Raw genomic sequence first — 26950 nt, 5'->3', positions numbered from 1 at the left:
GTCGGAGAAAACTCCGTTTGTCGATGTTCAAGACGTGAGATATAGCTTCAGCGGGCCCTCTAAGCTCAATAGTTATTTACTCCAATCCCGTGATTCCCTAGATCTGTGACTAAATTCTGACACATTGCTCGGCTTGCTACATATGGCAATGCGAAGAACGACGGACACTCCGATCTATAGCGAAAGATCAAGGTGATGTCATTCGGGCCCGGCTTCCGGGACGTTCGACAGCTACCGCCTCACCCACGGCGCCGCTTGCGTAAGTCTTGCTATCCTTCTGGATTAAAGCAATCGACCTCAAGCCGACTTCCATGCCTAATTGGTGCTGGCTGTCTTAGTCTTTTCCAGATCCAGTTTTGGTCAGGTCGGTCGTTCTGGCTTAAGCTCAGACCGGCGTAGTCGGGCCTGGGGTTAGTCCAGATATCGAAGGCAAAAGTTCTAGTGGAGAGCCACCGAAGTTGTCCATGTGTCAAGGCCTGACCATCCAGTTGTCTCGCGCACTGCCAGGAACCAGCGTCACCGGGTAGAAATCGAGTGTTTTGTAAGTGTCTGCAAAACATTTGGACGCCTCCGGGGCGGTAGAATGAATTAGGCGAGAAATCCGGCAAAAGTAGGACTTTCACCACATCTCAAACTTTGAAGAAAACGTGGGCGAAACATGAGTGGAGTCGCGACCAACAACCCCAACAGACTCATTTCTTTCGCAAAGAAAGGATGCTGAGCTATTTATTATCGAAAGATATGTCTGATTCGGGTGGTCATAAAAAGCATAAGCAACTAAGATCCTTCTTCAGCCTCCTGCTCAAGAAGCTTGACCTAGGACCATGACCAGAGGGGCGGGGGCGTCGGGAGGCTGCCGGCAGTGCACCATGACAAACAGAAAATGTCAAAAAATAGTATACAAGGCAGCACCAGCAAGGCACCCAAATGGAAGCCTGCGGCCCCCTGCAAGCTGCAAGCCAAGCCACCATGCTCAAGGGAGAGCCTAAAGGGGTCTAGGGTGCCAACATCCCCGTCGGATACCTGGCGATGGCGCCCCCAAGGCTAAGAAGATCTTCGTTGTTGTTCATCTTTGATGAGCTGTTTGGATGTGCGGGGATACGGCTTTGCCTTTTGAGGCTCATTGCGCGAGGATCTGGCTGTTGTTTAATATTGTTACCAAACTTCAGGTTTTCTCCGCAGCCGGATCTCTAAATTTCTGGTCCGGACATCCTCGCCGGCGCGGGTTCGGCTCTCGCGAGTCGCGGCTGATGGCCTAATTAGCCTTTTGGAGCCTTTGAGACGCCAGCTGTGGAAGCGACCATGATGTCACTCTAAGTTGCGTGATCTTCATCATGCCTCCCACCTTGACTGCCATGAAGCTCTTGGTCAGTAATGTCAGATCTTAGACCTGCAACTGACTAGAGTATTCGCCAAAACCTTAGGATGGTCGGTCTACCGGATAGGGATGAACTACCTTATTTTCAACTTGCCTTAAGTGTGCAGCGACTGGTTGGGTCTCGATGGTTGGACGGAAATGAGGCTAGGGCGGCGACCAGCTCGTCTTCCTTGTACGCAACCGTTAGTACCGTGCTACCTTAACATTTGGGTACAGTTCTAAGCTGAGTAACCGTGAGCCAGGACTTTGAATGAGGAAGGCTCACATCATCTGGACCGACTCCCTAATACTACTTGAGAAATAGACATGAGTTATTCGTGGTGGGCAAACCAACGACGACTTCGCCGTGGACCCAACAAGACTGCTGACGGTGGGACGCTTTTGCTCGCTGATGCTTCTTCAGCTAATGCCGTTGCGGCGATCCTGGAGGATTCTGGCTCCACGTGTTAGCGCACCGCGCTTTGGGAGTGCCCAACGCGTTCTTCTGCATTCCTCCTGTGTTTACAAGAACTCTGTGCGACTACCGAAATGGCAAAGCGACGACTCCATGTCGGGTAGAAGTTCTAGGAGCTTACACACCAACGTCTGCGGCGCATCTGGTTCGGGGATTCCGTGCAAACCAAACCGAAGGAAGAGATAACTACCTACTGTATTATTATCAACGCAATGGGGTTATGCGGAGTCATCGTAAGGACGATATCCACGTCACAATCCAAGTACACAGTTACAGCGGTTTGCTAGTCTTTGGACATTCACTCACCGCGGTCCCGCCGGGATACCTAAGCGTCATCCGCCGAAGGATTCAATAAATTATCGTCCATCAAAGAAACCGTTCAGCCACTATCGCTATTCCAGGAAATCGAAGAAAAAGGTGACCGGGTTTGGGGGCTGTGAGGAACGTCGCCCCGACGCCAGCATGCAGACTAGTCATCTTAGCGTCAACCCCGGCAAGCCTTGTTGTCTTACTCCAAAGTTGAGCCTGTTCCGTCCTGCCTAACCCACAGCCTCTCAGCTGGCCTGTTTAGGCTACTCGTTTTTCCATCATGAATCCTCGAACACGCTTGTCTGCTATCAAGGCTGGGGAAAGGCGGAGACCAGTTGTCACTAGAAATCGGCGGTGATCATGGCGACTGATGTTGTGATATAAGACCTGGCGCCTCTCCCAAAAGCTCACTCCAAGCGAGTTCGTGTCCGAAGTATAGCTACAGCGCCTCAATTAATCATCCTACCTGCTTATTCATACGACTTTCTATCACTGATTGTCGAGATGCGATCATCAGTCACATGGGCACTAGCCCTCGCAGGAGCGGCTTCTGCGAAGCCTACACAAACAACATCTCAGGCAACACACAGCGGACACCACGCGACTTCAACACCGGCGAACGCATGTGCCGTTGCACAAGCAGCCGCGGAGTCGTTTCTTTCAGCCAGACCAAGTGCAACTGCAGCCGCGATAAAGCCTTCAGTTGCATACGACTGTCTAAAATCAATCCCTGTCGACAAGCAAAACGACTTGGATCTCCTCAACTACATCGAGCCATACATCAACTTCCAAAGTACCCTGGAGCCCCTCGCCAACCCTCCGGACGGCTACCTCGTTCCCGGTGTGGATGTTATTGGGGGACTTGGCCAGATCCGAGCCCGTGTGATGAAGGACAAGTACAAAAGTCAGATCGAGTTTGCGCTCGATATCAAGCGACTGGTAGGTCACATTCGACGCGAAATCCACAGCCAACTGCGCTTCCAGCAATATCTAACTTATGATAGTTTACGCAAGCTTCCGATGGCCACTTCAACTATAACCCAGCCCTTCTCAGCCTCTTCACTTTCCGCAGTTTGAACAACCTTGTTTCAGTTTCAGATGATGGCCTTAGCGTCCCGAGAGTGTATCTCATTAGTGACTTCCTCAAGTCTTATGTCAACGACACTGATGTCTATGATATCAAGAGCATCGACGATGTCCCCATCACCGAATGGCTAGAGGCACAGTCTGCCCGAGTCTTCACCCAGGATCCCGACGCCAAGTACAACTCCCTCTTCAATACAAACCCTGCCGTGGAGTTTCAGGGCGTGGGCAATGAATTTGTCCTTCGCTTCCCTGGACACTGCCCGGACAAGCAAGTGATCAAGTTCACCAACGGAACCGAATACGTGGATCAGCTTGTGGCCGTTGTCAGTGAGACATTGGTCGAGTATCTCAGCAGTGCCGAGGCCATTCACTCCAAAGTCGAACTGCCCCCTACCAGCACCAGCTCTGTCGCTTCCTCCTCGTCTGCTACATCCTCTTCCGCGTCCAGCGCAACGCCTACCACCACTCAGATTCCCGGCTACCCCTACCCGGTGTCCAAGCACGCGAGTGACTGGATTTCTACCTACTTCCTCAATGGCTCTTACGAAGACACCGCTGTCTTAGCCGTTTCTTCTTTCGCCCCGTCAAATATTGACACCGCGAACGGGACATTCGAGATTGGCGAGGCTAAGCGCGTCGTTGACGTCTTCCTCCAGAAGGCCAAGGCCGCTGGCAAGAAGAATCTTGTCATTGATCTCCAGGCCAACGGCGGTGGATTCATTGCAGCTGGCTTTCAGCTTTACAATCAGCTCTTCCCCAAGACCACCGATATCTGGGACGGAAACCGTATCCGTGCTCATGAAGCCTTTAACGCTGTTGGACTTACCGCCCAAGAAGCTTCTCCTGATGTTCTGGCTAACTTGGTTTCGAATGTGCTCAACGATAAGCTTGAGCCCTTCAAGGACTGGGAAGATCTGTTCGGCCCCGAGGTGATTGCCGGACAGAACGTCACAAATTTGCTGCGCTACAACCAGACCAGCCTCGGGTACCCCAAGAGCACCGAAGATCAGGTCTTCAAGCCAGAGAACATTATTGTCATTACTGACGGCATCTGCGCCTCTACTTGCACCATCTTTACCGGACTGTTGGTCAGGGAACAGGGCGTCCGCACGATTGCCCTGGGAGGTCGCCCGTCAGAGGCTCCTATGCAAGCTATCGGTGGTGTCGAGGGTTCAGAAGTCCTCGACTGGCCGTCTTTGCAGGCTGCAATCATGCAAGTTGCCAGCGACGCCATCGCTGCCAACGAGACCGACATTCTCGAAGCTGCCTTTGATGTTCTGCCTGATCTTGGCGACCCTCCCCTGCTACCCACTCTCGCCAAGTCAGGTGGTAGCTTCAACTACCGCAACGCTTATGCTCGTAAGCGCCCGGATGGTTTCCCAGAGCAATTCATCTATGAAGCCGCCAACTGCCGTCTTTTCTACACGGCGGACATGCTTGCCAACATCACCGAGATTTGGGCCCGCTCCGCCGACTCTGCTTGGAACAAGGCCAAGTGCGTTGAAGGATCGACCGTCAGCAAGGACAGTATTATCAGCAATGATATCTTGCCCTTCAGTGACAAGGTCGTCGGCATGAATCTGGAGTACAAGGGACCTGGTAGTCTGTCGTACAAGGGCGACTATGAGCCTCCTTCTCCCTACATCCAGAAGCACACCAACAAGAAGCGTTCCATCGTCGAACAACTCAACGTTCCAGAGAACTTCGTCTACGAGCCCATTAAGCACAAGATTGGTGATCTCAAAGAGTATGTCGCTCAAAATATGCCAGAGGACTTTAAGTATGAGCAGAAGCATAAGATTGGGATTAGCCACACTCACCTCAGCCGGGACTGATTAAGTCAATAGTTCGGAGATGATGTATGATAAAATAGATGTTACAGGAGGATGATGACCTCGGATTCTCTACCTTTGTACCTATTTAGACACTCGTTGATACCCAATGGATGAAGAGTCCCGATGCAATAAGGAGGGTCCTTCCTCACAGACTGCCCTGGTGATACTCAACCCGTGCTTCTAAAGTCCTAGAAGATAAATCCGAGAACCACGGGTAACTCGGTAGTTCAGAATCGGCCCTCAATGATGGTGTGCCTGAGCGCTGAATCGCAACTCAACGAAAGCGTCTCGCGAAATCTCTACTGCGCCTGCATTTGACTTGTTTGAGAGTGGTCGAAGCTCTAGAGTCTAACATTGCCGAAAATGGCTGCCGAGCCTCTGTACTGAATAACTTTGATAACCCCAACAGGGCATCATCCCGGCGAAATTCAGCCAAAGTGACAGGTTAACATATGCTCTGCGCCTGACGCTAAAGACTAGTTGAAACTTATAATTGCGCATTCCATATCTGCGGTAATTGTGAAATGTAGAAACACTGCCCGGGCAGTGAGCCAATTCCATGGCTTGGGGTCTGTAGGTCGACAGTCTCAATTGTGATGCAACTAGCCGGCAAGAGTAGCTATTCGTTGCAATCTTCTGTCTCTCAAAGCCTTGTCACATTTCATCCTTAGTCGCAAACCTTGCCGGTGTGAGCGACCTTAAAATAGACCCATTCTCGAGGATTCGTCGTTTTCGGTCTCAAACTAATGTACTCGATTGAGTTACGCGTATTTCAACAATTTCTACTCTGTAACACTACAAGATCCGAATGATACCATGACACTTTTGAGGCTAACAATCATCTTGACTCGTTGAGCATCACCCTCAACTCTCTTGGCCCCTCCTCGTTCTCGAAGTTCTGTTAGCGATTACTCGTTGTAACGTGGGATCAGCTTGTAGGCAAAGTGAGCACCTTACCAATATCGTTCAAGTCAAGGGTTGGCATGAGTTCTACTCCGTACACTCCCAAAGACGCTGTACGTATTTCGGCAAAGTCCAAATCGGGCTGTAACTCCATTATGAAATCCCCGCCGGGCTTTACAACGCGACTCATGCCAAATCCTCGTAACCTTTCACGACGAATCCTTTTTTGAGCGAACATAATGGCTCGGGCTTTGGGACCGCGATTAAGCTTTTGAGCCTCGGCACATACAACCGACTGAGAAGGTGACATCCCTACTTAAGAGTTATTCCAGCTACCCGGTGGACTCTTTCTGCAGGGAGCTGGCTTCACATGCCTCGTCTCAATGAGCAAGTTTGGCCATTTTGCTACACTACCAGTCCACAACATTTGACCTTGAATAGTAATAGAGCGCGTTGATAGAAACATAGAATAAAGGCACTCAATCCTAGACAACGCAAAGAGCTTAACGAGAATACAGCCTGAACTTCTGCCCATGTCCTTGGGACGTTACGTTGACATCAAATCCCACCAACCAAAACAGCCACGCGTGAGTGCGGAACGGTCAAACTCTGTCTCAATACGCGCAGTTGGACCGACTTTATTTTACTCAAGTGAATCTCGCAATCTATGCCTCTATTCCGTCAACACGCCGCTGGCTAATAACGTCCGAGGCCGATTCCAGGAACTCCTGTCATTCAACACTATGCTGAGTTGTTTGCCTGACTAAAGTACTTTACTAATTTGGGTCTACTTACTCAAGCCTCATGACCTTTTCCGGGCAAGTATCATGTGAACCTGCCATTTGAGTTCCAACGGCCCATTGCCAATCTCACTCCCAATCTCTTTCCACTCGGGCGACTGCCATGACTCCTCAGTAAACCCGAACCGCATGGACTCAAGCGATTGCTTCAGCCACTCAATCGAGGCTGAGATCCTCCAGTCTTTACTGTCATTTATGGCAACACGCTCTGACACTCCCAGATGCCCCACCGGATCTGCGGTTCCGTCAAGGGGCTGATAGTCTTTGGCATACCATCCATCCTCACAGTTGATCTCAATGCGCTTGACGTCCTTCCAAACTTCGTCTCTGAGCGGTACACAGTCCATGCCATGAAACATTTGACGAGCGGCGCGCTTCCAATTCTCGGTCATCCACTCTTGCTTGAGAAGATGAGCGGCATGCTCACCAATGAAAGCCTTGAAGGCCGCATTTGCGCTCGTGTTGTTGGTGATCCCCGGAAAAGGGCCGTAAATGACGGCCGCAAAGGTCCCGTTTCCCCGCAGACTACTGGCGACGTTGTCAAGCGTGGGCTCCAGGATAGTCCAGTGCAGTGACTCGCATGCCATTACGAAGTCGACGTGGTCTACACCGACCGGGGCCTCCCAAGGGTCTTCCCCGCGAGAGTTCCGGTACGAGAACTCGGTCCCAAGGAACCGGTCCCTGAAGCGTGTGCGGCAGTCATCGATGTTCTTGGCTTGCGGTTCGGTCAAGACAACATGCTTGAGAGGCGATGGCGTGTGCGTCAAGAGGCCTTCGGCGGCGTTGCCACTGCCCGAGCCGATGTCATGGACAACGTTCAGAGGGCCCGCGTGGTAGTTTGTCCAGAGTTTCCACATAGACTCTGGGTAGGGAGGCCGGTGATCGACGTAGTGCTTTGCCTCCTTGGCAATAGCTACCTGGGGTTGATGGCTGGCATCTGGTTGAGAGGCAGTGAGGGGTGCACTCATCTTCGACAGGGTTCGAAGTCCAAACGGGCGCTGGTCTGTGTCTCTGTTGCTGGGAATTCTTATAATGGCAACCCGAGATGATACGATATGAAAGCAAGTACGTCGATCCGCGTACAATTCCGGGCCCACTGCTTTCTCTTATTCTTGGTATCGGTTGCTTGCCCTGCACTGCTGATCTTCGGACTTGGAGTTTGGTACCGAGAGAATCGCATCGGATTTGCTGGGCAGAAAGAGCAATGCTTAGGTTCACAGGGTCTGTGTTTCTTTCCGTAACCGACGGGTTGCGACGGTAGAGCTTCAGACTTTCTGGTCCGAGTCGGATGAAGATGCTGGGGTGCAGGCGACTGACTCGATACGCGGTTGCATTGCTTAAAGTTTTGACGTTTCTGATAATTAAGTGGTGGTAGATAGGCGCGTCTTTCCCTCCAAAGCTTCTTGGCCTTGGAGAGAACAGCCACGCCCTACTAGAAATAAGTTTTGACAATACTGGAATTAGTGGAAGTTTGTCTCTGATCACATTTTCTACCCCTGCATTACCGACGGCACTGCCTGCAAGATTGACAGATGGTTTACAGAAAATCACCGAATTTCGAGCGGCAGCGGAATCAGGTTCCGCTGACTTGGAAGCTCTTGAAGCTGGGCAGAAAGGCTGTAGCTTCCGCCTGAAAGCAAGGCTCATCTAGACGCATGCCTCGGCATACAAGGTGTGAGCGAGTAATCGCGAAGTTAGTGGACTCGGGGCACGAGGATCTAGATGCCCCGGGCACGTTTCCACACCATCTTCGACGGAGCTTCATGTGTTAGCTGCAAGAGGGGCCAAGCCCAAAATTCTGGTTTGATGATCCTTGCCATGTCTTCAAAGACGAGGCGAGTCATCCACAAAGCCTAACCCCGTCTGATGTGATGAACACATCCCACCCAGAGCGAATGGCGCAACGTTGGATGTGGGTTACGCGGCGAGGGGAATGGAAAGTTAAAAAGAGTAGTTGCGTCAATAAGTCTGATTGGCTGGCTTCTCAGAGTACTGAAGCATCCCATGCTGCTTTCTATTTTCTTTGTCATGTTGCGGGCCTTTGATAGAGCTGGTTCCTGTACGAAACAGTCTTATTCTTTAGGATCTGTTGTCAAGCCCAAGAAGCTTGCATGTGGAAACTCTAGATTCCTCATCTTGGAAAGCGCAGGGTTATAGTGATTTCAAACAGAGCTTCCTACCGCGGAAGTGATACATCCTAAGCTGGTGCATCCTACGTGTTAGCCACGGGTAAACCTTGTTTCTCTAGCCAAACTCTGTGTAAGTCGAGTGTTTGGATTCGTCTGTTGGTGATATCGCAGCACTACCGGTACTTACTTAGACCAAGCTTATCTTGCATCCAGCTCGACCTCGTGTCTACAACAACTGCCGACACTTTGCTCAACTTGGAACTCTGCCGTCCGGTATTCTTTCTAGAATAACTGAAAGCTTGAATGCTCAACTCTCACGCGAAACCTAACTCAAGCTACCAACATGCGCCGAATCACACGTCGAAGAGGAGCTTGTCAGGCTTGCAGGTCTAGGAAGGTCCGATGTGAGTATACAGACTTGTCAACATATTGATCTTATCATGACATCTTGAAGGTGACGGAGCCGACCCATGTCTTAACTGTGAGGTAAGGATACGTTCCTCCAGACAATCAACTCAAGTCTAAGCTTACGACTTTTAGCGAAACGGACAGGCTTGCTACTATCCGCCATTAGCTCCTAGACCAAGGAGGACAAGTGCACCGGGAGCGACCAACAGAAGTACACCCAACATCCGAAGACTAGGAATCAACACCGATCAAACCGGCCCCGTGTACGATGCTTGGCAACAACTGCCCTGTGATACTACTCTCTTGACACCAAACTCAACGGAGGGCACTGGGAACAATAGCGGAAAGGTCGATGGTGATGGATTCAGCTGTATGCTCCAATTGTCACTGCCAGAGGCTTACCCGGACTTGCGGCACGATGGGCGGTTGAACTTGCTGGATCTACCACTGCCCGGGGAAGATGAACTTATGGAGCTACTCGACACTACACCATCTGACTGCCAATCCAGCGGCGGATTCAACTTCGACTTCAATACTTCGAACACAGAGCAGTTACACCAGTCACCAATTGCAGCTCCGTCATTGCCCCATGATAGTCAACCTCGCACCAGGGCAAAAACGACAAGCCCTCCAGACTACAACACAGTAGGTAAAACTGAATACGACTATTTCAGGAACGCGGATGACTTAGACACCGCACAGTTATTCAACTTTGATGAAGCAACTGAGGTTTCTCCGTCTGCTTTCAACCCGAAAGACCAATTGTCCACATCGAACAATGCCACACTGCACGTCGACTTTTCCGCCGCAAACCTCTATGGTCTTCCTGAATTCATTTCTCAAGGGGGAAAGGAAAATCAAAGACTTGAGACGATCAAAATTGTGAACGGACTACGGCGAGTTCTGTGCGAGAGTCAAGTGGCGTCAAGCGAAGACGGCCCTCTCGATAGGACGAAAACATTTCCTGAAACTGACAGTGCGCTTTCACGATACTGCGATGGTGAGCATTGTCCCACATTTGACCAAACCGATTGGAGGTAGCTGACATGCTCCAAATAGCATGTTTTGAAGATTGCTGCCCGTGAGTGGTTATGATGCGGGGATGACGGGCAGAACCGTTCGAAACTAACGTCATTTTGACGGGAATAGGATTGGTGACTTCTTAACGAAATCTGCAGTCGAGAGCATTATTAAGCAATCCAGACAACCTGAACCCGACAGAATTTTTTCAGTGTTTGCCGAAGCCATTGTGGCTGTCGGCTTTCATACAGCCTGTCTACGAAATCTAGAAGCTCCAAGCGTGGAGGAGACACACGAGGCACAAAAGCGCCTTGCAGCAGCTTTGTGTCTCTACAAAGATATTCAGAACTTTCCAAGCACTCTGTTGAAATTCCAGGTGAGTGTACCTATACCGGCTTTCCACGATAAATACATGTAGCTGACGTATTTACTCTTTAGGTCACTTTGGTCATGGTATGATGCTTATTGCAAGGGAGCTATGGAATCAGCCCTATATCCTAACATCAAGAACAGGCAGTGATTGCATACATATGCGAAGAGTCCTCGATTTGGGAGAAAATCACAGCGGCAGTTTGTTGTGCGCGTGACCTCCGCCTCGTTCACGCAGCAAGAGGCCAACAATCTAGTATGAGTGACCAAGATCAAGAGCTGGCCCAACGGGGGGTTTGGTTTCTCTACAGCCTTGAGACAGACTACGCAATTCACCATGGCATGCTACCGGTGAGTCTCTTCATTCCTGCTCTGAACCGCCATCATGAGGCACTCACTGACATACCTGATAGATCCTTGATCTTGGCTGGGGGATTCAGTTCCCATCATTCGATAAAGGAGACGATATCATTACCGTGTCATACACCTTTTCTGAGCTCCTGCACTCGGTGCTCAAGTTTCAGTATAGCCCGAGGGCACTCAACAAGTCTGCATCCGCATATGATCGTCGCGATCGACTGCAGGCTAGCTGTCATGTTCTTAACGAATGGCTCAGTGGCCTGCCGGCACCTCTGAAAGAGGCGAATGATGCCAAGGTACTCCAAAGCATAAAGGACGACCGGCAGCTCCGGAAGGCGTTCCGTGTCTTCTGCATGTATCATCGGGCTGTGTTTTTCATCCACTGTCCGTGGATTACACCGATTGCCACAGATGACGAGGATCTGTCCGGCGTTGCCGAGCAGACTAGGGAAAGATGTGTTGAGCGTTGTGTCGAGTCGGCATTTGCGGTTGTCAAACTGGCTAATAGCGGGCTCTTCTGGGAAAAGGGGCTTGAAAGGTACGTTCTGCGCCCGCAATTGAGAGTAAGGTGCTGACCTTGCGTACGTGTAGAGACATTGGGTCGTCAAGCATGAAATGGGGCAACATGGGGCAGCTTCTACTGGTATCACTTTGCTTCATTGTCTACTATCTCATAAATGGAGAGAAGGCGAATCGCAAGACAGCAATGCCTTATCTAGCTATTTGTGGAGGGCTGTTCGGAAGACTGAGCTTGGATAGTGACGAGGGTTCTTTGATGGATCATTACTTAGAACTGATTCAAGTGGTGAGGGCGAGTTGACATATTTCGAAGAAATCATAGCGAGAGCGAGACAGATGAGACCCATGAAGTCCGAATACAATAGCGCATTAGTTGAAAATGACAAATCTACCAAATACCGTCCTCAGATGCTCAAGTCTCAAACTAAGTTTAGGAGCGGCCCGCTTAGCTAGCCGACTGGTAACCTGTGGGCTGTCAGGACCATCTTGGCTCTTGGCACGAACTACATTTTCATCAGTCGGGAAGGGAACATCGGCAAGGCCTAGCGGCAAGTAAATTAGCCACTAGGAATGTTCTGGGGAGATGTATTTTACCCGCATGCAAATGACATTTGCCTGAATACGGGGGACAGATTGAAGAATTGCCCTGCCGGCGGGCGGAAAATCAAACAAGGTTTACTGATTTCTTGTGTCGCGGCAAGAGTTGATTTAGACTTTCGAGTTAACAAAGTGTGATTGCCGCCGCTGTGGATCCGGCGGGTTGTGTGATCCTTGCAACTCTTCATCGAAGTTCCATTCTGACTACGGAGTATCCGTAGAGCTGTTCGGACCATTGTGGATACTATAAACCAGGGATAAATGACATGGATGATAAGAATCTCTATCTTAGAAGTTCACCTCCTCCTTTCTCCGCCTGACAAGGACTTTGGTGGTGGGGTTCGCAAGCATAGAAAACCCAAACTCTAGAGGGTTTGTGTTTGTGTTTTCCGCCAGCTTGATATCGTACTTGAGCAACAGGTGGCACATGACCAGCTTTACCGTGTTGGCGCCAAAGAAGCGGCCAGGACAAGCGTGAATGCCAAGGCCGAAACCTAGGTGTTCAGGTGAAGTGCTCACCAACTGAGATGACTTCTCACCTTGCTCAGAAGCTTCCCGCAGTCGCAGGAAACGGAATCCATCATAGGTTCGCGGGTTCTCGTAGATCTCCGGGTCCCACATCTTTTCCGCATTGACAGCGATGCCAGAATCTTGGGGGAGAACAGTGCCATCCTTGAGGCGGACGTCTTCCATAACCCTCCGACCGAGACCCACTGTGAAATCTGTCAGTCTACCCTGCCGAAAATGGCGAAAAATTGCCCGAATGATGCGGGTCAGGCAAGTTCAAAGTTGAGTGATGGATGGGAGAAACGTACCAGCTGCGACGGGCTTTAAACGCAGAGTTTCCTTGAGAACACTGTCAAGAACCTTTGTGTTGTACAGACTCGTAGGCTTCCATTGCCCGTTACCAAGAACAGAGCGAATCTCCTTTCTGAGGGGTTCGAACATCTCTGGGTTCTTACAAAGATCCATGATGCTTTGGGACATGAGGTCGTTGCTGGTCAGAATGGCAGAGATGCTGAGGGCCAGTTGTTGATCGGCAGGATCGTACCCAACGCCCATCCTCTTCGCTGCCGACTCATACCAGTCCAAGGCGTCATGATACTGCAGGCTTGGATCCGCTGTCTTTTGTACACGACGTTTTTCTAGAATAGGCGCGATGATTTGTCGCGCTTTAACGAGCATAGTGCGAACCTCACGACATTCTGGAAGAAACCAATGAATGGTGCGATAGAGAAACACAGGCCAACGCCGTAAGACTTTGGCCGCATTTGTTGCCTTGTTGGTGTAGTTCACTGTGATCTTCAGCCAGTCGGGGTTTCGGCACAGCTCAGGTCCAAGGAAGATGACGGAGGACACTCGGGCAACAATTCGGATAATGACATCGCCAAGAAGAACCTCATGCCATTCTGATGAGGAAAGAAAGGGCTGTTAGAGCTTGTTACCGTCATGAGGGGTTCACGAAAATGACCCACCTTCGTCATCAGTCAAAATATCACTCAGCGCAGCATTTGCCTCTTCAGACAACGGCTTGTTTAATTTGGCTGGAGATTGTGGTTCAGAGTCAGTAAAAAAATGACGATCGCCGAATTTATCGGTCAAGGCGACATACCAATACCAGCCGGTGTCAGATTCCATTTGATGACATTGTGCAGAATTTCAGTTCCAAGAGCAATGTAAGGCTCAAACCCTGGGATACCAGCTTGCCAGTACTGCAAGAATATAGCAACGGTTAACAATTGAACCATAAGCAGCAAACTCAATCTGTAGCCTCGATGTCATACCTGGAGTAGGAACTTCGTCGAATCGAAACGAGCGTCATTTCGGACCTCTGGCATAACGCTGTGATCGAGAATAATGACGCCACCGCCGAGACCGGTGTTAACTCTGAAAGGCTTTCCGCCAAATTCTTTCAGACCCCGGGCCAATATCGCCCGTCCGCTCATGAGATATTCATTCTTTGAGGCATTAACAACCGGGAACGCAGACAACTTATTTTTACGCAGTGAAACGGTCATCACTGAGGCTAACAAGATGATAGCCATCAGATACGGCACATAGCTGCTGGTTTCTATCGAGCTTGGCAACCCGAAATTTGCCAAGTCGACCCATGAAGGCCGGGGAGGACTGAGGGTGGTTTGGGTGTTGGTGTTAAGGTAACTAGCCATCGTTGATTGATGGAGGCGCTACTTTCTCAATGTAAAGCAACAGATAGCGTACGTGTGTGGTTGGTTTCAGACTTTGTTAAATTGGGTAACATGAGATCTACGCCAGTGAGACGATGAGAGGCGCAACTAACGAACCCTTCAGCATTCAGCTCAACACACAATTTCATCCGCAGCGATTTGCATATTTGGCACCCAACGTCCTTCCCTTCATCTTCGGATCCGAGTCCCCCCTTTCACGTTGCCGTTGTTCCATTGACCCTCCGGATCGAGAAGTGAACTGAGGTGGTGTAGTTCGGTCCGAGCGGGTGGAGCCGGGGGGGCATAAGGAGTTCGCGAGTCAACGCACGGAGCAGAACAGTCCAGGGATAGCGTCGCGCCGAAGTCCTGTTTATGGTTTCATACTCGAGTTTCCGAAACCTTATGCCACCAACCCCTTTGTTCCAGACTTTCCGTGCATTGTGTCCATTTGCCTCTTCGGAGCAGGAAGAACAAGGAACCCTTTGAGTTACGGCAAGCAACTTTGTGGAAAAGATCTCTTGGTAGGCGCTGGGAAGGGGAAAAAACGTCTCTACGAACCACAATCTGCTATTCTCTCTCAGGCTCTGCAATATGGACAAAGGCCTGAGTCGCTCGTTCTTGGACCGGCACAGGCCGTCGATGCTAGTGCTAGCATCCCAACTTTCTGCCGCGGCACTCAACGGCTTTGCCAAGTTTTTCGAGACGGGTGAAGACCCAGTACACCCATTCCAAGTCCTATTCGTCCGGCTCCTCATCACCGGGACTGCGTGCACATTCTACCTCTGGTTCACGAAAGCTCCCAACTTCCCGTTGGGCCTGCCAGAACTGAGATGGCTTCTGGCTTTGAGAGCAGCAGCAGGTGTTTTGGGGGCCTTTGGTTTCTATTGTAAGATCAACTATCGTGTCGTGAAATGGACTATCAGTAAGATCGCGTTGTTGACACGCCACTTGCTAGTTTCCATCATGTACCTTAAGCTCAGTGAAGCAACGGCCTTAAACTTCCTTGGCCCGCTCACTGCCATGATCATGATTCGCTATCTGGACTACGGCACTTTCGAAGTGATTGATCGGATTGGAGCCTTCGTCGCGCTGGTAGGCGTGATACTCGTCGTTCAACCAGACGCGCTCTTTGGCTCGAAGCCGACGCTTTCCAGCGCTGCTCAGTCTATTGCTGATGGTAGCCCCCAAGGCAGGATGATGGGGTTTGGTTTCGGGTTAATCAGTGTTTGCGGCGGAGCGGTAAGTTAACCACCCATTGCTAGTGAGCGTCGAACTGAAGTTATTCCAGGTCGCACTTACTGCGATTCGCTCTATTGGCACACGCGAGCATCCGTTGATGAGTATCATGTACTTTGCTTGGACCATTGTCACTGTTTCTGCGGTGGCATTTCTTCTGATGGACAGCGTTCATCTTACAACAACGGTCATGTCGTGGGTCAAACTGATACCCCTTGGCATCTTCGGCTTTACAATGGCAAGTCTCAATCTTTGCAAATCTACCATTTCAAGTCATCGACTAACAGCACGGGCACCTCTAGGAGTTTCTTCTTACAGCGGGTATAGCCAATGACGTCTCATCAGCTGCTACGATAATGATTTATTCTCAAGTTGGATGGGCATTGCTTCTCGACTGGATCGTATTCCATTCTCAAGTCAACTTGTTGACGTTGATAGGGATAGGCGGTGTTGTTACCAGCTTGATCGTTGTCTCTTCAGCGAAAGAGTGGAAATGGCTACGGAAAGGTCGATACGAAGTGGTGGAGCAAGATTCCCTTGATGAAAGAGAGCCTGACGAAGAAGTAGTAGAGATGAGACCAAATAGCTCGGTGGCATGATACACCAAGTACTTGTAGACTTCAAAATCAGCGATCTAGAAAGGTCATCAACATTTTTCAACTTGATTAGAATCTAGTTTGGTCTGTAATTGCAGGTCGAGTAAGATACTAAGGATTTTACTGACGTCAAGTCAGTAGATGCCGCATTCCATGTGACGTGCCGGACTTCTGGTGACAGAGATTGAAAATGAAGAATTGAAACAAGACGCAGAATTTGTGAAGTTGTTTTCTAATCTATGACGCTGGTCTAATGGAACATGACTCAGAATGATGCTACAACTGACAGCCAATCTGATAACATTCTGGTCTAATTACACGAATGAAATAACTTCCTCGATGATCTTCTCAGCCAGATGCAACAGAGAAGTACATTGAGTAACTTCCATAGACGTTAAACCAATGTGGAACTGCTGGTGAATCCAGTCCACCAACTCAATTGAGATGATGGAATCCAAACCAATAGAAGTCAAATTTTCAGTGAGGGGGAAATCCTCAACTGGTCTCAGCATGAGGTGACTGAGAGTGGCGCTGATGAAGCGTGCGAGGCTTGTAACTGTCGCGCTATCCCTGAGAGCAGCTGGATCAGATCTGGCGAGCGAGATGAATGTTTCAGCTTCGTCATTCTCTTCGGCTCCTCCAGAAGTGGTCGTATTGACTTTGTGGAAATAGTGAGATTGGGCGAACCGGACATCTCTCTTCCAGTTAACGCGGTTGGACGGGTCAGAAAGAGGCTTTTCGGAGAGACCTCCCAGGCAGAAGCTGCTGTACGGCCCACCAGAAGAGTTGGCAACAGCAATTGCCGCGGAGTCGAGGACATCTTGCTCCTTCAAGAAGAAGAAGCCGCCGTTTTTGAATCCATCATAAAGATCATCCCGCTCTAGAAGGTAACCGACGTCACCCACGACGCCAAGATCGATGATAGAGGCAGAAAGACCAAGGTGATGGCGGTACTCAACGAAAGCATCGAGATAGGTGTTGGCCGCGCTGTAATTGGCTTGACCGTAGTATCCAGTGTGTCCACCACCAGAGCCGAAGATGACGAAGAAGTCTAACAGAACGTTTGCATCCAGGAGCGCTTGGTGAACGTTCCAGGTACCACGAACCCTAGGATTGACCACTCCACTCCACTCCTCCCACGTCATCTCAGCAGTGGAATTGTCTTTGAGAATAAGAGATAACTGCATCACTCCGGCGACTGGCTTGGGAGCCTCGTTGATTGCCTTGAGTACGTCATCAGGATTACTGACGTCACCCGAAACAGTCTTGATGACGGAGCCGGGATAGCTCTCAAGCTCCTTCACAAAAGGCTCATTGTCCGGGCTGCCGGCGGACCTTGAAAGGAAGACAAGGTTGCGAGCTCCATGCTCAAGCAGCCAAGTGGCCACAGATCGACCGAGTCCACCGAAACCACCGATGAGGAGGTAAGAGGCATCATCTCTGAACATGGGGGCTTCCTTGGTCACTGGAAGAGCCTTGCTGACCTCGGGCTCCGAGAAGCCGAACCAGTACATGCGAGGGATGTGAACCTTGCCGTCCACTATGGCGAAGTCAAAGTCCGCGTCCAACTCTCCGCCTTTGCGTCGGTTTGGTAAGCTCTGTACGATATTGTACAGAGCCTTGGAAATGCTGTTGCTTGATACCGAAAGATGATCGGCCTCGACAAGAGTGATGTCTGCCTTGTTCTCCATACGGACCGTTCTAGCAGTGCCCTGGATCATGGCTGGCTTGGCATCCTTGCAAGCGCCATGAACAGTGGGGATGACCCAGATGAGAGCGCCACGCAGATTGCATAGACTGTCCATGAAAGGCCTGAAGGTCTCGGAGCTTAGGTCGTAGATGGTGTTCCCAGTAAGATCCAGGAGCGAGATAACCAGAGACCCGTCAGAAGGTATAGTTTGCTGGTGGGAGACTTGCGCGGTAAAGCCCTTGATCTCAAATTGAGACTTGACGTCCCTTGCTAGGTCATTGCCTTCCTTCGTATTATGTGCCAGGATGATGATGTTGGTGCTCTTGTCCATGTCGGAACGCTTCATTGGCTCAGCGAGCATTAGACCAGACGGCGTTTGGGAGTGCATGATATAACCCAGGCTATTCAGTCTCCGAGCGATCTTCTCACTATCAGAAGCTCCATCGATCACATGCCCATCGTTGTGAACAATGAGCCGGCTTCCAGCAGTCTGCAATGACTTCAACTCATTTAAGCCATCCAACAAGTAGCGGTCATCCGACAACAAGGTCGGAAGTGATATCAGGACAACGTCAGCTGTGTTGCACATGCAAAGCTGCTCTAGGTCCACGACCGAAACGCTTTCGCGCCCTAGTTCGGCAGTTGCCTCTGTGACCTGTTCAACTTGCTCCTCAGAAGTACACACGTAAGTGTACTCAGAGTAAAGGCGCTTGTGCTGGGTAGGCTGCAGAGCATCCAGAGCAACTCGAGTAACGTCGTTTGCTCCAGATCCAATCTCCAAGACCTTTGAGTCCGGAGTCTTGAAGCCGAGGAGAGAGACTGCTTCGCTTATGTCTCTGGCAAAGTCTGCGTTGACAGATGCGACTTCTGTGATGCAGTCCAACATAGTGATGTCTTCCCTCCACTCAAAGGTGCTTCCAAGGAGAACTTCTCCGCGCTTGGCGACAGGAAGCTCAGAGTAGGAGAGGCCCTCTAGATACACCGTAGGTCGACCTTCGTCCGTGTATATGGCGGCGTTTGCGGTCATGCCTTCGGCACCCTCCTGGATACTGCCATGGGCCCTCATGCAGAGGTCCTGATTGCCGAGGACACCCATCCGGGAGATTAAAGTGGGAAGTAGGATACTGTCCAGGCGCCGCTTCTGGCCATATGTTTGCGCCACAAGGTTGATCTGGAGCATTTGATCCAGAAGCGTCGGGTGAGCAGCGTAGTGTGTTGTGTCTTCAAAGTCATACACTGTGGCTGTGGCTTCCCTATTCACTGGGTTGGCGGTGATGTGGTCGAGACCTTGGAAGGCGGTCTGCCAGTCGATGCCAACAGCCTTGACGGCCTTGTACCAGCCCTCAGCTTCGATCTCGCGAGTGAATTCTCGCTCTGCCTGGGCACTGGTGATGGATGTCTTCTCTGCCTCAGCCCCGGAGCGGATGAAACCGAAGCAGTGTGTGACCCAAGCAAGGCCATCGTAGGACATGATCTTGAAGTTATACCATTGACCTTCATCGCTGGGCTTGTCTTCAGGGATCATGCGCGTGTATAGCTCCATCTTCTTCTCCTTCGGGACAGTCATCCCAGTGATGATTGACATGTCCCTAATGGTGTACGCATCCGTGCCATTGGCTACCTGACGCATCGCCTCTCCGGCCATGGCCATGTAGCCGGCTCCAGGGAAAACGATCTGACCGTTGACAATGTGGTCCATCAACCAAGTAACTTCCTTGAGGTCAAGCATGTTCCGCCAAGCAGGCTCAATATCGTTGCCTTCGAGAATCCGGGCGCCCAGGAGGACGTGTCTGGTATGTTTTCTTTGCTTGTAGCGGGAAGGATTGCGAGGCTCGTCCATGTAAGTCACATCGTGGAGCCAAGGATAAGTCGGCATATTGGTCAAGACTCTGCCCTTGGGAATGACGATGGACATGTCGACCGGAGCACCCTGCACGAAGAGCTCGCCAGCTAGACGAAGCATAGACAGGTTGGTGTCTTCAGCCCGACGGAGGGTGGTGATGTACTCGCAAGAAGACTCAGGTACGCTGCGAAGAATCTCACTGATGGGGCGTTGAAGAGCCGGGTGGGGGCCGACCTCAACGAAGAGGTTGTTATTGTTGCTCTTCAGGATTGCCCGCATTGCGGCATTGAACAAAACCGGCTGGACGAAGTTCCGACGCCAGTAGTTGGCTCCGAAGTCGGCATCGGTCATCTCAAGACCGGTGACACTTGAGAAATGAGGAACCGTCGGAGCCTTGGCGTCAGCCAGATATGGCTTGAGAAGTTCCTCGTACGGCCCGGCTAGAGGTTCAATCCATGGAGAATGGAACGAAGTCTCCAGGTTTAGAATCTTTGCCTTGACATCGGGGTGACGACGCATGATCTGGTCGACGCAATGTTGGATGCAAACAGGGTCGCCTGACAAGGTGGAGTTGAGGTGGCTGTTCTCGCAGCCGATGACCACTCCAGGAATCAAGAAGGGTTCGACTTCTTTCGGGCCAAGACTGACAGCAGCCATGGTACCAGGAGGAACGGTGCCATTGACCAAGAGCCACCCACGGAAGTAGGCAACGGCCATGGCTGCTTCGGCGGTGACACTACCAGCGGCATACGCGGCAGCAGCCTCTCCTCCAGAGTGACCAGTAACAGCATCAGGACGAACCCCAAGGCTAGCGAGAACATCGACCAACGCGATCTGGACAGCAGTTGCGCAAGGGTGAGAGTATCCTCGTTGGCCAACTCTGCTCGAGTCATCATTGATGGAAAGCTCCTTTTCTAAAGTCCAGGTTGGTCTGTGTTCTTCCGGAAGAGACTGGAGCCAAACGTCGAGCGTCCTGATGGATTCTCGGAACACCTCATTGGTCTCAATAAGAGACTTGCCCATACCGGCCCAGTGTACGCCCTGTCCAGTGAAGGTAAGGATGAGTCGTCGGGCGGTCGTCGGCTTACGCTTGAAGCTGCTGGGGTCGAAGACGCCCTCCTCGTTCGCAATTGCATAGGCTCTACAGCTGAGGTGGTCACGATGATGGCCCAAGGTATAAGCAAGGTCATCCAGGTCAGCGCTCTTTGTCTCAAGGTAATGCTTGTGTTGTTCCACTTGCTTCTCGAGCGAGGTCAAGTGCGCGGCGGAGAACAGCAAAAGTCGCTGGCCCGGAGACCGGACGCTGACGCCGGAGTCAGAGCTAATAGAGCTGGCATCATCTTGCAGTTTTTGCCAGCCCTCATACGACTCAAGGATCACCTCCAGGAGAGTAAGCGAAGGACTTCTAGGGATATGCGCAGAGATCTTACATGAGCATTAGAGCCAGCAACGCCAAATGAGTTGACACTGATGCGCTCGTCTCTGTCTGCAGGCCAGAAAGTTGGTTCGGTCGGAACAGAAAGCTTGGCCTCGTCCCAGGGAACTAGGCCGATGTTAGCATGCGGAATGGAGACTCTCACTGGTGTTCTCACTCCTTGGGTTGGGGTTTTCCATGTAGATATTTGGGGGAATCACTCGGTTTTCCAACGCGAGGACTGCTTTGATGACACTAGTCAAGCCTGCTGCACCTTCGGAATGCCCGACATTGGGTTTGACCTGGGTACGTTAGAGGGTTTCAAACTCTTGTAAATGTCATGATAAACTGACAGCGCCAATCATTACACCATCATGATCCTTCCAGATCCGTGCAACAGCAGCCACCTCGAGCGGGTCACCAGTGGGAGTACCAGTGCCATGACACTCGAAGAAAGCCGTCTTGTTAAATGGAAGACCGGCCTTCTCATAAGTCTTTCGAATCAAGGCCTCTTGCAAATAAGTGTTGGGACTCATGATTCCGTTGGAGCGTCCATCGTTGTTGGTGCCGCTTGCTCGGAGGATGGCTCTGACTGGGTTGCCGTCTCTTAGAGCATCGCTCAATCTCTTGACGTAGACAGCGTTGACGGCTTCACCGCGGCCGTATCCATCGGCAAGCAGATCAAAGGTCTTGCATTTGCCACTGGGAGACAAGACACCAGTTTCCGTGAAAACGATGGAGGTAATGACTGAGGTAATGAGGTTGCATCCGAGAGCCATTGCCGATTTACAGGCACCGTTTTGCACGGCTTCAGCAGCTAGGTGCAGGGCTACCATGGATGAAGAGCATCCGGTCTTGACAAGCATACTCAAGGGATATCAGTCTCTGCGAAAACTAACTCGGCCACAACGATTGGTTACTCACCTCGGGCCAGTCCAGCCGTACTCATATGACACCCGGTTGGGCTGTAAGAAGTCGAGGTAGCCAGATCCTCGGTACAAACCAGAAGCGTGCGGGTCCATTGACAAGTCATCTTGCCAATCCGATGAGAAGTTGCCAACATAACAACCAATCTCTTCACCACGCCAGTTGGTCTCGCCGGCGTTATCGAGACATTCACGCGCAATCTCCAGCAGCTGTCTTTGCATGGGGTCCATGCGCTCAATCTCCTTCTCACCACATGTGAAATAAGAGGCGTCAAACTTGGTGAGATCATTGTCGGCCTGGCTGAACATGTATGCTTCTTTGTTCTGGACCGTTCCCCATTTTGCAACGGGACTGTAGAAGCCTTCGCTATTCCATCTCTCTTTTGGGATAGGGATGAGACCGCTTTGCTTATTCATCATCAGGTTCCAGAAGTCTTCTGTATTCTTGACGCCACCGGGGAGCCTTACGGCCATTCCCACGATGGCGATGGGGTCGGAGGGGTCCATCTCGGACGAAGGCGTGGTAGCGCCCGACTTTGGTGACATTGTATAAAGTTTGACAAAAATTGATGGTATAAGCCCGCAAACGCCTGCTGAGTGAGAGTCAAATGCCAGCCTAGTAAAGGATATCGTATGAATTTGGCTGTGTATTATGGTTTGGGTTACAAGGCCAAGGAGATTACTTCGACGCTAATGTAGAGCTTCTTAACAAGAGATGAACAATGTCGTGATGGAGTTGACTTCGGTATTCCAGAAGATTTCCATTGTGTTGCCAGAATAGTTGAGTCCGAGTTTTGCGAAAGTCTATTGTTCAAATTCCGAGATCCAAACGATTTCCGTCTAATGTGATTGGCTGCAGGAGTCGATTTGCGAATACCTTAATGATGGCCCGGTCCTTGCACAATGTGCGGTCCGAGAAGGATCTCAGCGAGAGGATCACTACTCCGAAAAACATCGGGACCTCAGTCAGGCAAGTGAGTTGAATGGACGGAATCCTAATTGCACACCACCATCGAATGTGGTCTCATCCAACCTTCGCGGTAGTAAAGAACATGTGTTTTACTCGAGAGAGATTCATTCTACTGGTGTACTATAGCGGACTATCGTCATCGTCCTCACGTATCACTCATCCTACCTTAGCTCACAATGGCCTCAACTCTTCCCGGTATGATGAATGCCGTCGTTATTGAAGGTCGGGGCAAAGCCGCAATCACCACTTCTCCGATTCCCAAGCTGCGCGACGGATACATCCTCGTTAAAACTACTGCCGTCGCCATCAATCCATCTGACTGGAAGCACATTGACTTCATGTGGGTGGGTAACCCCACTGGTACGCGACCAGGCCTGGAATACTCAGGTGTTGTTGTCGAGGTCGGCAGTGGAGTGGAGAAGGACTTCAAAGTTGGCGATAGAGTATTCGGGATCGTCAATGGCTCGTATGTGTCCTTTCCTCCTACCTGGATTTGGGAAGACAGACAGACTCTAACCATCTTGAGATAGGAATGTGAGGCAGAAAGAAGACGGTGCATTTGCAGAGTATCTCATTGCGAAAGCAAGCCTACAGATGAAGATACCAGACCACGTCGAAGACACAGAGGCGGCGGCAATTACATCAGGTCTGGTAGCGGTGGTTAGTGCCTGATACTCGCTCTCTCCTGACAGATCCCCGCTAAAACAAGTCGTAGGGTCAAGGTCTCTACCAGTCTCTAGCACTGCCACTACCCACCAAACCGTCTCCAGAGCCCCTTCCCCTCCTAATCTACGGCGGAAGCACTGCGTCAGGCATTATGGGCATTCAGTTCGCCAAAATGTCCAACTGCACAGTCATTGTGACTTGTTCCCCCAAGAACTTTGACTACATGAAGGGCTTGGGCGCTGACTTCTGCGTTGACTACAAAGCAGAGGACTGCGTAGAGCAAGTCAAGACCTTCACTAGGGGGAGGTTGAGGCATGCCTGGGACTGCATTGCGACAGCGCAATCCGCACGGATATGCGCCTCAGCAATATCGGTGCGAGGAGGGCACTACAGCAGCCTGTTATATTTGGTTCCCTCTATCGTCAAGAAGATTAATCCCAAGATCGAGTGCTCTACGACGTTAGGTTACACGATTCTAGGAGAGACGATCGAGAAAGAGACGGTCATTGAGCCGAGACTCGATGATTATGAGTTTGGGAAGATGTTCTGGGGTGTGAGTGAGAGGTTGCTGCAGGAGGACAAGTTTCGACCCGCGAGGCAGATCGTTAATCTAGGCGGCGAAGGGCTGGAAGGAATTCTCCATGGCATCCAGTACCTCAAGCAGGGAAACGTTAGTGCTGGAAAGTTGGTGTACACAATTAGTTGATAGATATATGTAAGGTAGCTTCAACATCAGATGTCTCCTTGTCAAATCAACCAATACCGTGAGGAAGTCAAATCAGAATCTGATTACAGGTTTCTGGAATTGAGCATCGAGTCTGAACATCTTGGTTGTCTTCACTCTTCCAGACTGAATCTAACGCAACAAAACTTTGAGTTGCGCCAGAGTGCGCGGTCTCACGGCGCGAAGTCAACTGACTCGCGCATTAAACCGCCTGAAGTAACTCCCGCTAAGTCCTGCCACGTTTTGCCGAAATCCGACCCTGTACGGTCCGTCCACTCGGAACCGACTGACCGGCTGAAATAGCGTTGCTCCGGATTCGGGATTCACCAAGCAGGAAAGTCAAGCTTCGAATAATCTGAGACGTAGTGACAAGCCTAGTTACACAGGAGAACTAAGGCACGGTCGAGTAAGCCTTTTCCTCGCGCTGGGCTTTGTCTACACCTTGACGCGAGGTTGTTCGTCCAGGTCAATTCTCAGTGGGTTGAGCTAATCACGTAACTATGGAACTTTGTGTTTGGATAAAGGCTTTGGTAAGAGCCTAGAACACGCCCCTTACGCTGTCAGCATTGCGTATCTAAACAGGTGAAGCAAACATAAATCTACCTAATTGTAGAAAGATCGCATTGGATGGAAAAGAGAAGAGGGAAGAAGTACGGAGTAAAGAGGAGCTGATTATGGAAAATCGGCCCCGGAAAATTGAAGCGTACGTTGTAGTTACAGCCGTATCAGAGCCACCCGTAATCAAGAAAAATTACACCTTGCTTGTGATATGGTTGGGAAATGGTGTGTGCCAGCTTTTTGGGGGTTTTTTACGGTAGAAAATATAGGTAATTCCAATCGGTTACATTCTCAGAGGTGAAATCGCGACTCACCCATCGTTGTCCGATGCCCATAGAAGGGATTCAACGCGAGTAAGTGACATGGCCCAGATCTCCGAGCCGGACCGGTAGCACCCCATCCCCACAGTGAGCGGTCGACAGGTCCGGCACTGAACAAACATCGCGGCTTATGATCACTCCCGTTTCACGACTCCTTGTCTAGAGCAGAGTACCTAATTAGAGATACGGCAGCTCAATCCGCCTCATCGAAAACACAATCTTATTTCCTAGCAACCCATTACCACACGCCAGAATGGCAGCCGTAGAGTCCTTCAGCCAAACGAGGGAGAACACGGACAGGATCGTAACCGATTGTGGATTCGTAGGCTACTATGAAAACGTCCATCCACGACAAAAACTGCTCATCGTGCAGCTCATCATCAAGTCCTTTCAAAAATTACGATGCGACATTGCGCGAACGAAAACAGGTCAGAAACTGCGGCCCATCAAATGCGCTGCCAATGTACAAAAACAACTCGACTTTTGCTACGAGATGCTCTCAGATGCAGGGCTCGTCTGCCAAGAAGGAGACTCATACATTAGGACCGACACGCCTGTGCCGAGTGGAAATCCAAAAGAAGCCCTCCAACAGATTCTCAACGACTTTCCAACATACACATCTCTCAACAAGCTTGTAGCTCATGCCGGCAATAACCTCGCCGAGATCTACGTGGGCCGCACAGATGGCGTCCGATCGATTTTCGGGTCTCCAGAAGGGCGTGAGTATCTTGAAGACATTTACGGCGCGGCGCATCCAAGTAGGGCCTTTCACAAGCTCATGGAAGACTTTATGAGCCGCTTCACCAAGACCCTCACCGTCCCTTACGGCTCTCAGCTCAAGATCCTGGAGCTCGGAGCTGGAACAGGGGGTACGGCTAAATGGCTTGCCCCGTTGCTGGCTAAATCGGGAGTCCCCGTCGAGTACACCTTCACCGATCTGGCACACGGTTTCATTGCCCAGGCCGCACGGAAGTTCCAAGATTACTCCTTCATGAATTACCGAACACAAGACATTGAAAAGCCGCCACCGGTAGACCTCGCGGGTACTCAAGACATAGTCATCGCCGTTAACGCAGTCCACGCCACCCCCGACATGGTGAAGTCACTCACAAACACGCGGCAGTTCTTACGACCTGGAGGGTTTGCACTGGTGATGGAGGTGCAGGAGCGTTTGTGCTGGGCTGACTTTGTGTTTGGGCTGTTTGAAGGATGGTGGTTGTTTAGCGACGAGAGAAAGCATGCGACAGCTAACGAGACGGTATGGCGGGATGCTTTCAAGGCATCCGGTTTTGATCATGTTGATTGGACTGGAGGGGAATTGAGGGATTCCGGCCTACAGAGAGTTTTCCTGGCGACGGTGCCCGAGTAGCTCGTGGTTGTAATTGTTGGTACCATGCTAGTAACTTCGGTTTCGGTTCCACATGATGAATCTTCATCTTTACGTCCAGTATTATAACGAGTTTGATAAGATCAGATCACGCCACTTGATAGCCGACCTTACCACAGATATTAGTTAACGTGGCATGTTTTATACACATGATTATGTATTTGACGCCACGGAAAATAGAGTTAAATGTCAACTTGGGAATATATAATCGAGGTGGAACTACGCTGAAACATCCCGGTTACGACTCCAGTGAGGTTTTGAGAAGCG

The 26950-nt window shown here is 50.7% G+C and overlaps 9 protein-coding genes across 9 annotated transcripts; 6 read left to right on the top strand and 3 right to left on the bottom strand.

Moving 5' to 3' along the window:
• Positions 1–2303: 2303 nt before the first annotated feature.
• On the top strand, positions 2304–5188 carry BDP55DRAFT_665351 (peptidase S41 family protein). The gene is made up of 2 exons (XM_060575027.1): positions 2304–3080; positions 3146–5188. The coding sequence occupies exons 1-2, from the start codon at positions 2646–2648 to the stop codon at positions 5060–5062; spliced, it is 2352 nt and encodes a 783-aa protein (XP_060428919.1). The 5' UTR covers positions 2304–2645; the 3' UTR covers positions 5063–5188.
• A 1391-nt stretch (positions 5189–6579) lies between these two features.
• BDP55DRAFT_665350 (uncharacterized protein) lies at positions 6580–8083 on the bottom strand. The gene has a single exon (XM_060575026.1). It carries the CDS (start codon positions 7731–7733, stop codon positions 6768–6770), a length of 966 nt encoding a protein of 321 aa, XP_060428918.1. The 5' UTR covers positions 7734–8083; the 3' UTR covers positions 6580–6767.
• Positions 8084–9729: 1646 nt separating this feature from the next.
• BDP55DRAFT_163962 (uncharacterized protein) lies at positions 9730–10845 on the top strand. The gene is made up of 3 exons (XM_060565712.1): positions 9730–10302; positions 10362–10383; positions 10452–10845. The coding sequence occupies exons 1-3, from the start codon at positions 9771–9773 to the stop codon at positions 10738–10740; spliced, it is 843 nt and encodes a 280-aa protein (XP_060428917.1). The 5' UTR covers positions 9730–9770; the 3' UTR covers positions 10741–10845.
• BDP55DRAFT_583405 (uncharacterized protein) lies at positions 10467–11974 on the top strand. The gene is made up of 5 exons (XM_060570848.1): positions 10467–10698; positions 10761–10775; positions 10836–11042; positions 11105–11589; positions 11643–11974. The coding sequence occupies exons 2-5, from the start codon at positions 10773–10775 to the stop codon at positions 11869–11871; spliced, it is 924 nt and encodes a 307-aa protein (XP_060428916.1). The 5' UTR covers positions 10467–10698; positions 10761–10772; the 3' UTR covers positions 11872–11974.
• Positions 11975–12455: 481 nt separating this feature from the next.
• On the bottom strand, positions 12456–14212 carry BDP55DRAFT_694309 (cytochrome P450; the record flags this gene model as incomplete). The annotated part of the gene is made up of 5 exons (XM_060577339.1): positions 12456–12880; positions 12983–13576; positions 13643–13711; positions 13780–13879; positions 13952–14212. The coding sequence occupies 5 exons, from the start codon at positions 14210–14212 to the stop codon at positions 12456–12458; spliced, it is 1449 nt and encodes a 482-aa protein (XP_060428915.1).
• Positions 14213–14944: 732 nt separating this feature from the next.
• BDP55DRAFT_583404 (uncharacterized protein) lies at positions 14945–16204 on the top strand (the record flags this gene model as incomplete). Its single annotated transcript, XM_060570847.1, has 4 exons — positions 14945–15239; positions 15309–15592; positions 15642–15827; positions 15892–16204. 4 exons carry the CDS (start codon positions 14945–14947, stop codon positions 16186–16188), a joined length of 1062 nt encoding a protein of 353 aa, XP_060428914.1. The 3' UTR covers positions 16189–16204.
• A 295-nt stretch (positions 16205–16499) lies between these two features.
• Positions 16500–22604, bottom strand: BDP55DRAFT_768904 (uncharacterized protein; the record flags this gene model as incomplete). Its single annotated transcript, XM_060581041.1, has 5 exons — positions 16500–21098; positions 21149–21261; positions 21311–21434; positions 21486–21999; positions 22057–22604. 5 exons carry the CDS (start codon positions 22602–22604, stop codon positions 16500–16502), a joined length of 5898 nt encoding a protein of 1965 aa, XP_060428913.1.
• A 600-nt stretch (positions 22605–23204) lies between these two features.
• Positions 23205–24400, top strand: BDP55DRAFT_704530 (chaperonin 10-like protein; the record flags this gene model as incomplete). Its single annotated transcript, XM_060578009.1, has 3 exons — positions 23205–23494; positions 23559–23688; positions 23744–24400. 3 exons carry the CDS (start codon positions 23205–23207, stop codon positions 24398–24400), a joined length of 1077 nt encoding a protein of 358 aa, XP_060428912.1.
• Positions 24401–25537: 1137 nt separating this feature from the next.
• Positions 25538–26665, top strand: BDP55DRAFT_611288 (polyketide synthase; the record flags this gene model as incomplete). Its single annotated transcript, XM_060571181.1, has 1 exon — positions 25538–26665. Exon 1 carries the CDS (start codon positions 25550–25552, stop codon positions 26663–26665), a length of 1116 nt encoding a protein of 371 aa, XP_060428911.1. The 5' UTR covers positions 25538–25549.
• Positions 26666–26950: the final 285 nt, after the last annotated feature.

This window comes from Colletotrichum godetiae (assembly GCF_030913485.1).
Source record: "Colletotrichum godetiae strain CBS 193.32 chromosome Unknown BDP55scaffold_23, whole genome shotgun sequence".
NCBI classification, from domain to species: domain Eukaryota; kingdom Fungi; phylum Ascomycota; class Sordariomycetes; order Glomerellales; family Glomerellaceae; genus Colletotrichum; species Colletotrichum godetiae.
The sequence above is the reverse complement of the archived record's forward strand: the minus strand, read 5'-3'. Positions and strand labels throughout refer to the sequence as shown.

Excerpts from the sequence above, each read along its gene's own strand:
- BDP55DRAFT_665350 (XM_060575026.1), bottom strand. The coding sequence starts at position 7,733 with ATGAGTGCACCCCTCACTGCCTCTCAACCAGATGCCAGCCATCAACCC.
- BDP55DRAFT_665351 (XM_060575027.1), top strand. The coding sequence starts at position 2,646 with ATGCGATCATCAGTCACATGGGCACTAGCCCTCGCAGGAGCGGCTTCT. Across the intron at positions 3,081-3,145 it reads CGCTCGATATCAAGCGACTG|TTTACGCAAGCTTCCGATGG; the intron begins GTAGGTCACATT and ends AACTTATGATAG.
- BDP55DRAFT_163962 (XM_060565712.1), top strand. The coding sequence starts at position 9,771 with ATGGAGCTACTCGACACTACACCATCTGACTGCCAATCCAGCGGCGGA. Across the intron at positions 10,303-10,361 it reads GCTTTCACGATACTGCGATG|CATGTTTTGAAGATTGCTGC; the intron begins GTGAGCATTGTC and ends TGCTCCAAATAG. Across the intron at positions 10,384-10,451 it reads TGTTTTGAAGATTGCTGCCC|GATTGGTGACTTCTTAACGA; the intron begins GTGAGTGGTTAT and ends TGACGGGAATAG.
- BDP55DRAFT_583405 (XM_060570848.1), top strand. Across the intron at positions 11,043-11,104 it reads TTCACCATGGCATGCTACCG|ATCCTTGATCTTGGCTGGGG; the intron begins GTGAGTCTCTTC and ends CATACCTGATAG. Across the intron at positions 11,590-11,642 it reads TGGGAAAAGGGGCTTGAAAG|AGACATTGGGTCGTCAAGCA; the intron begins GTACGTTCTGCG and ends GCGTACGTGTAG.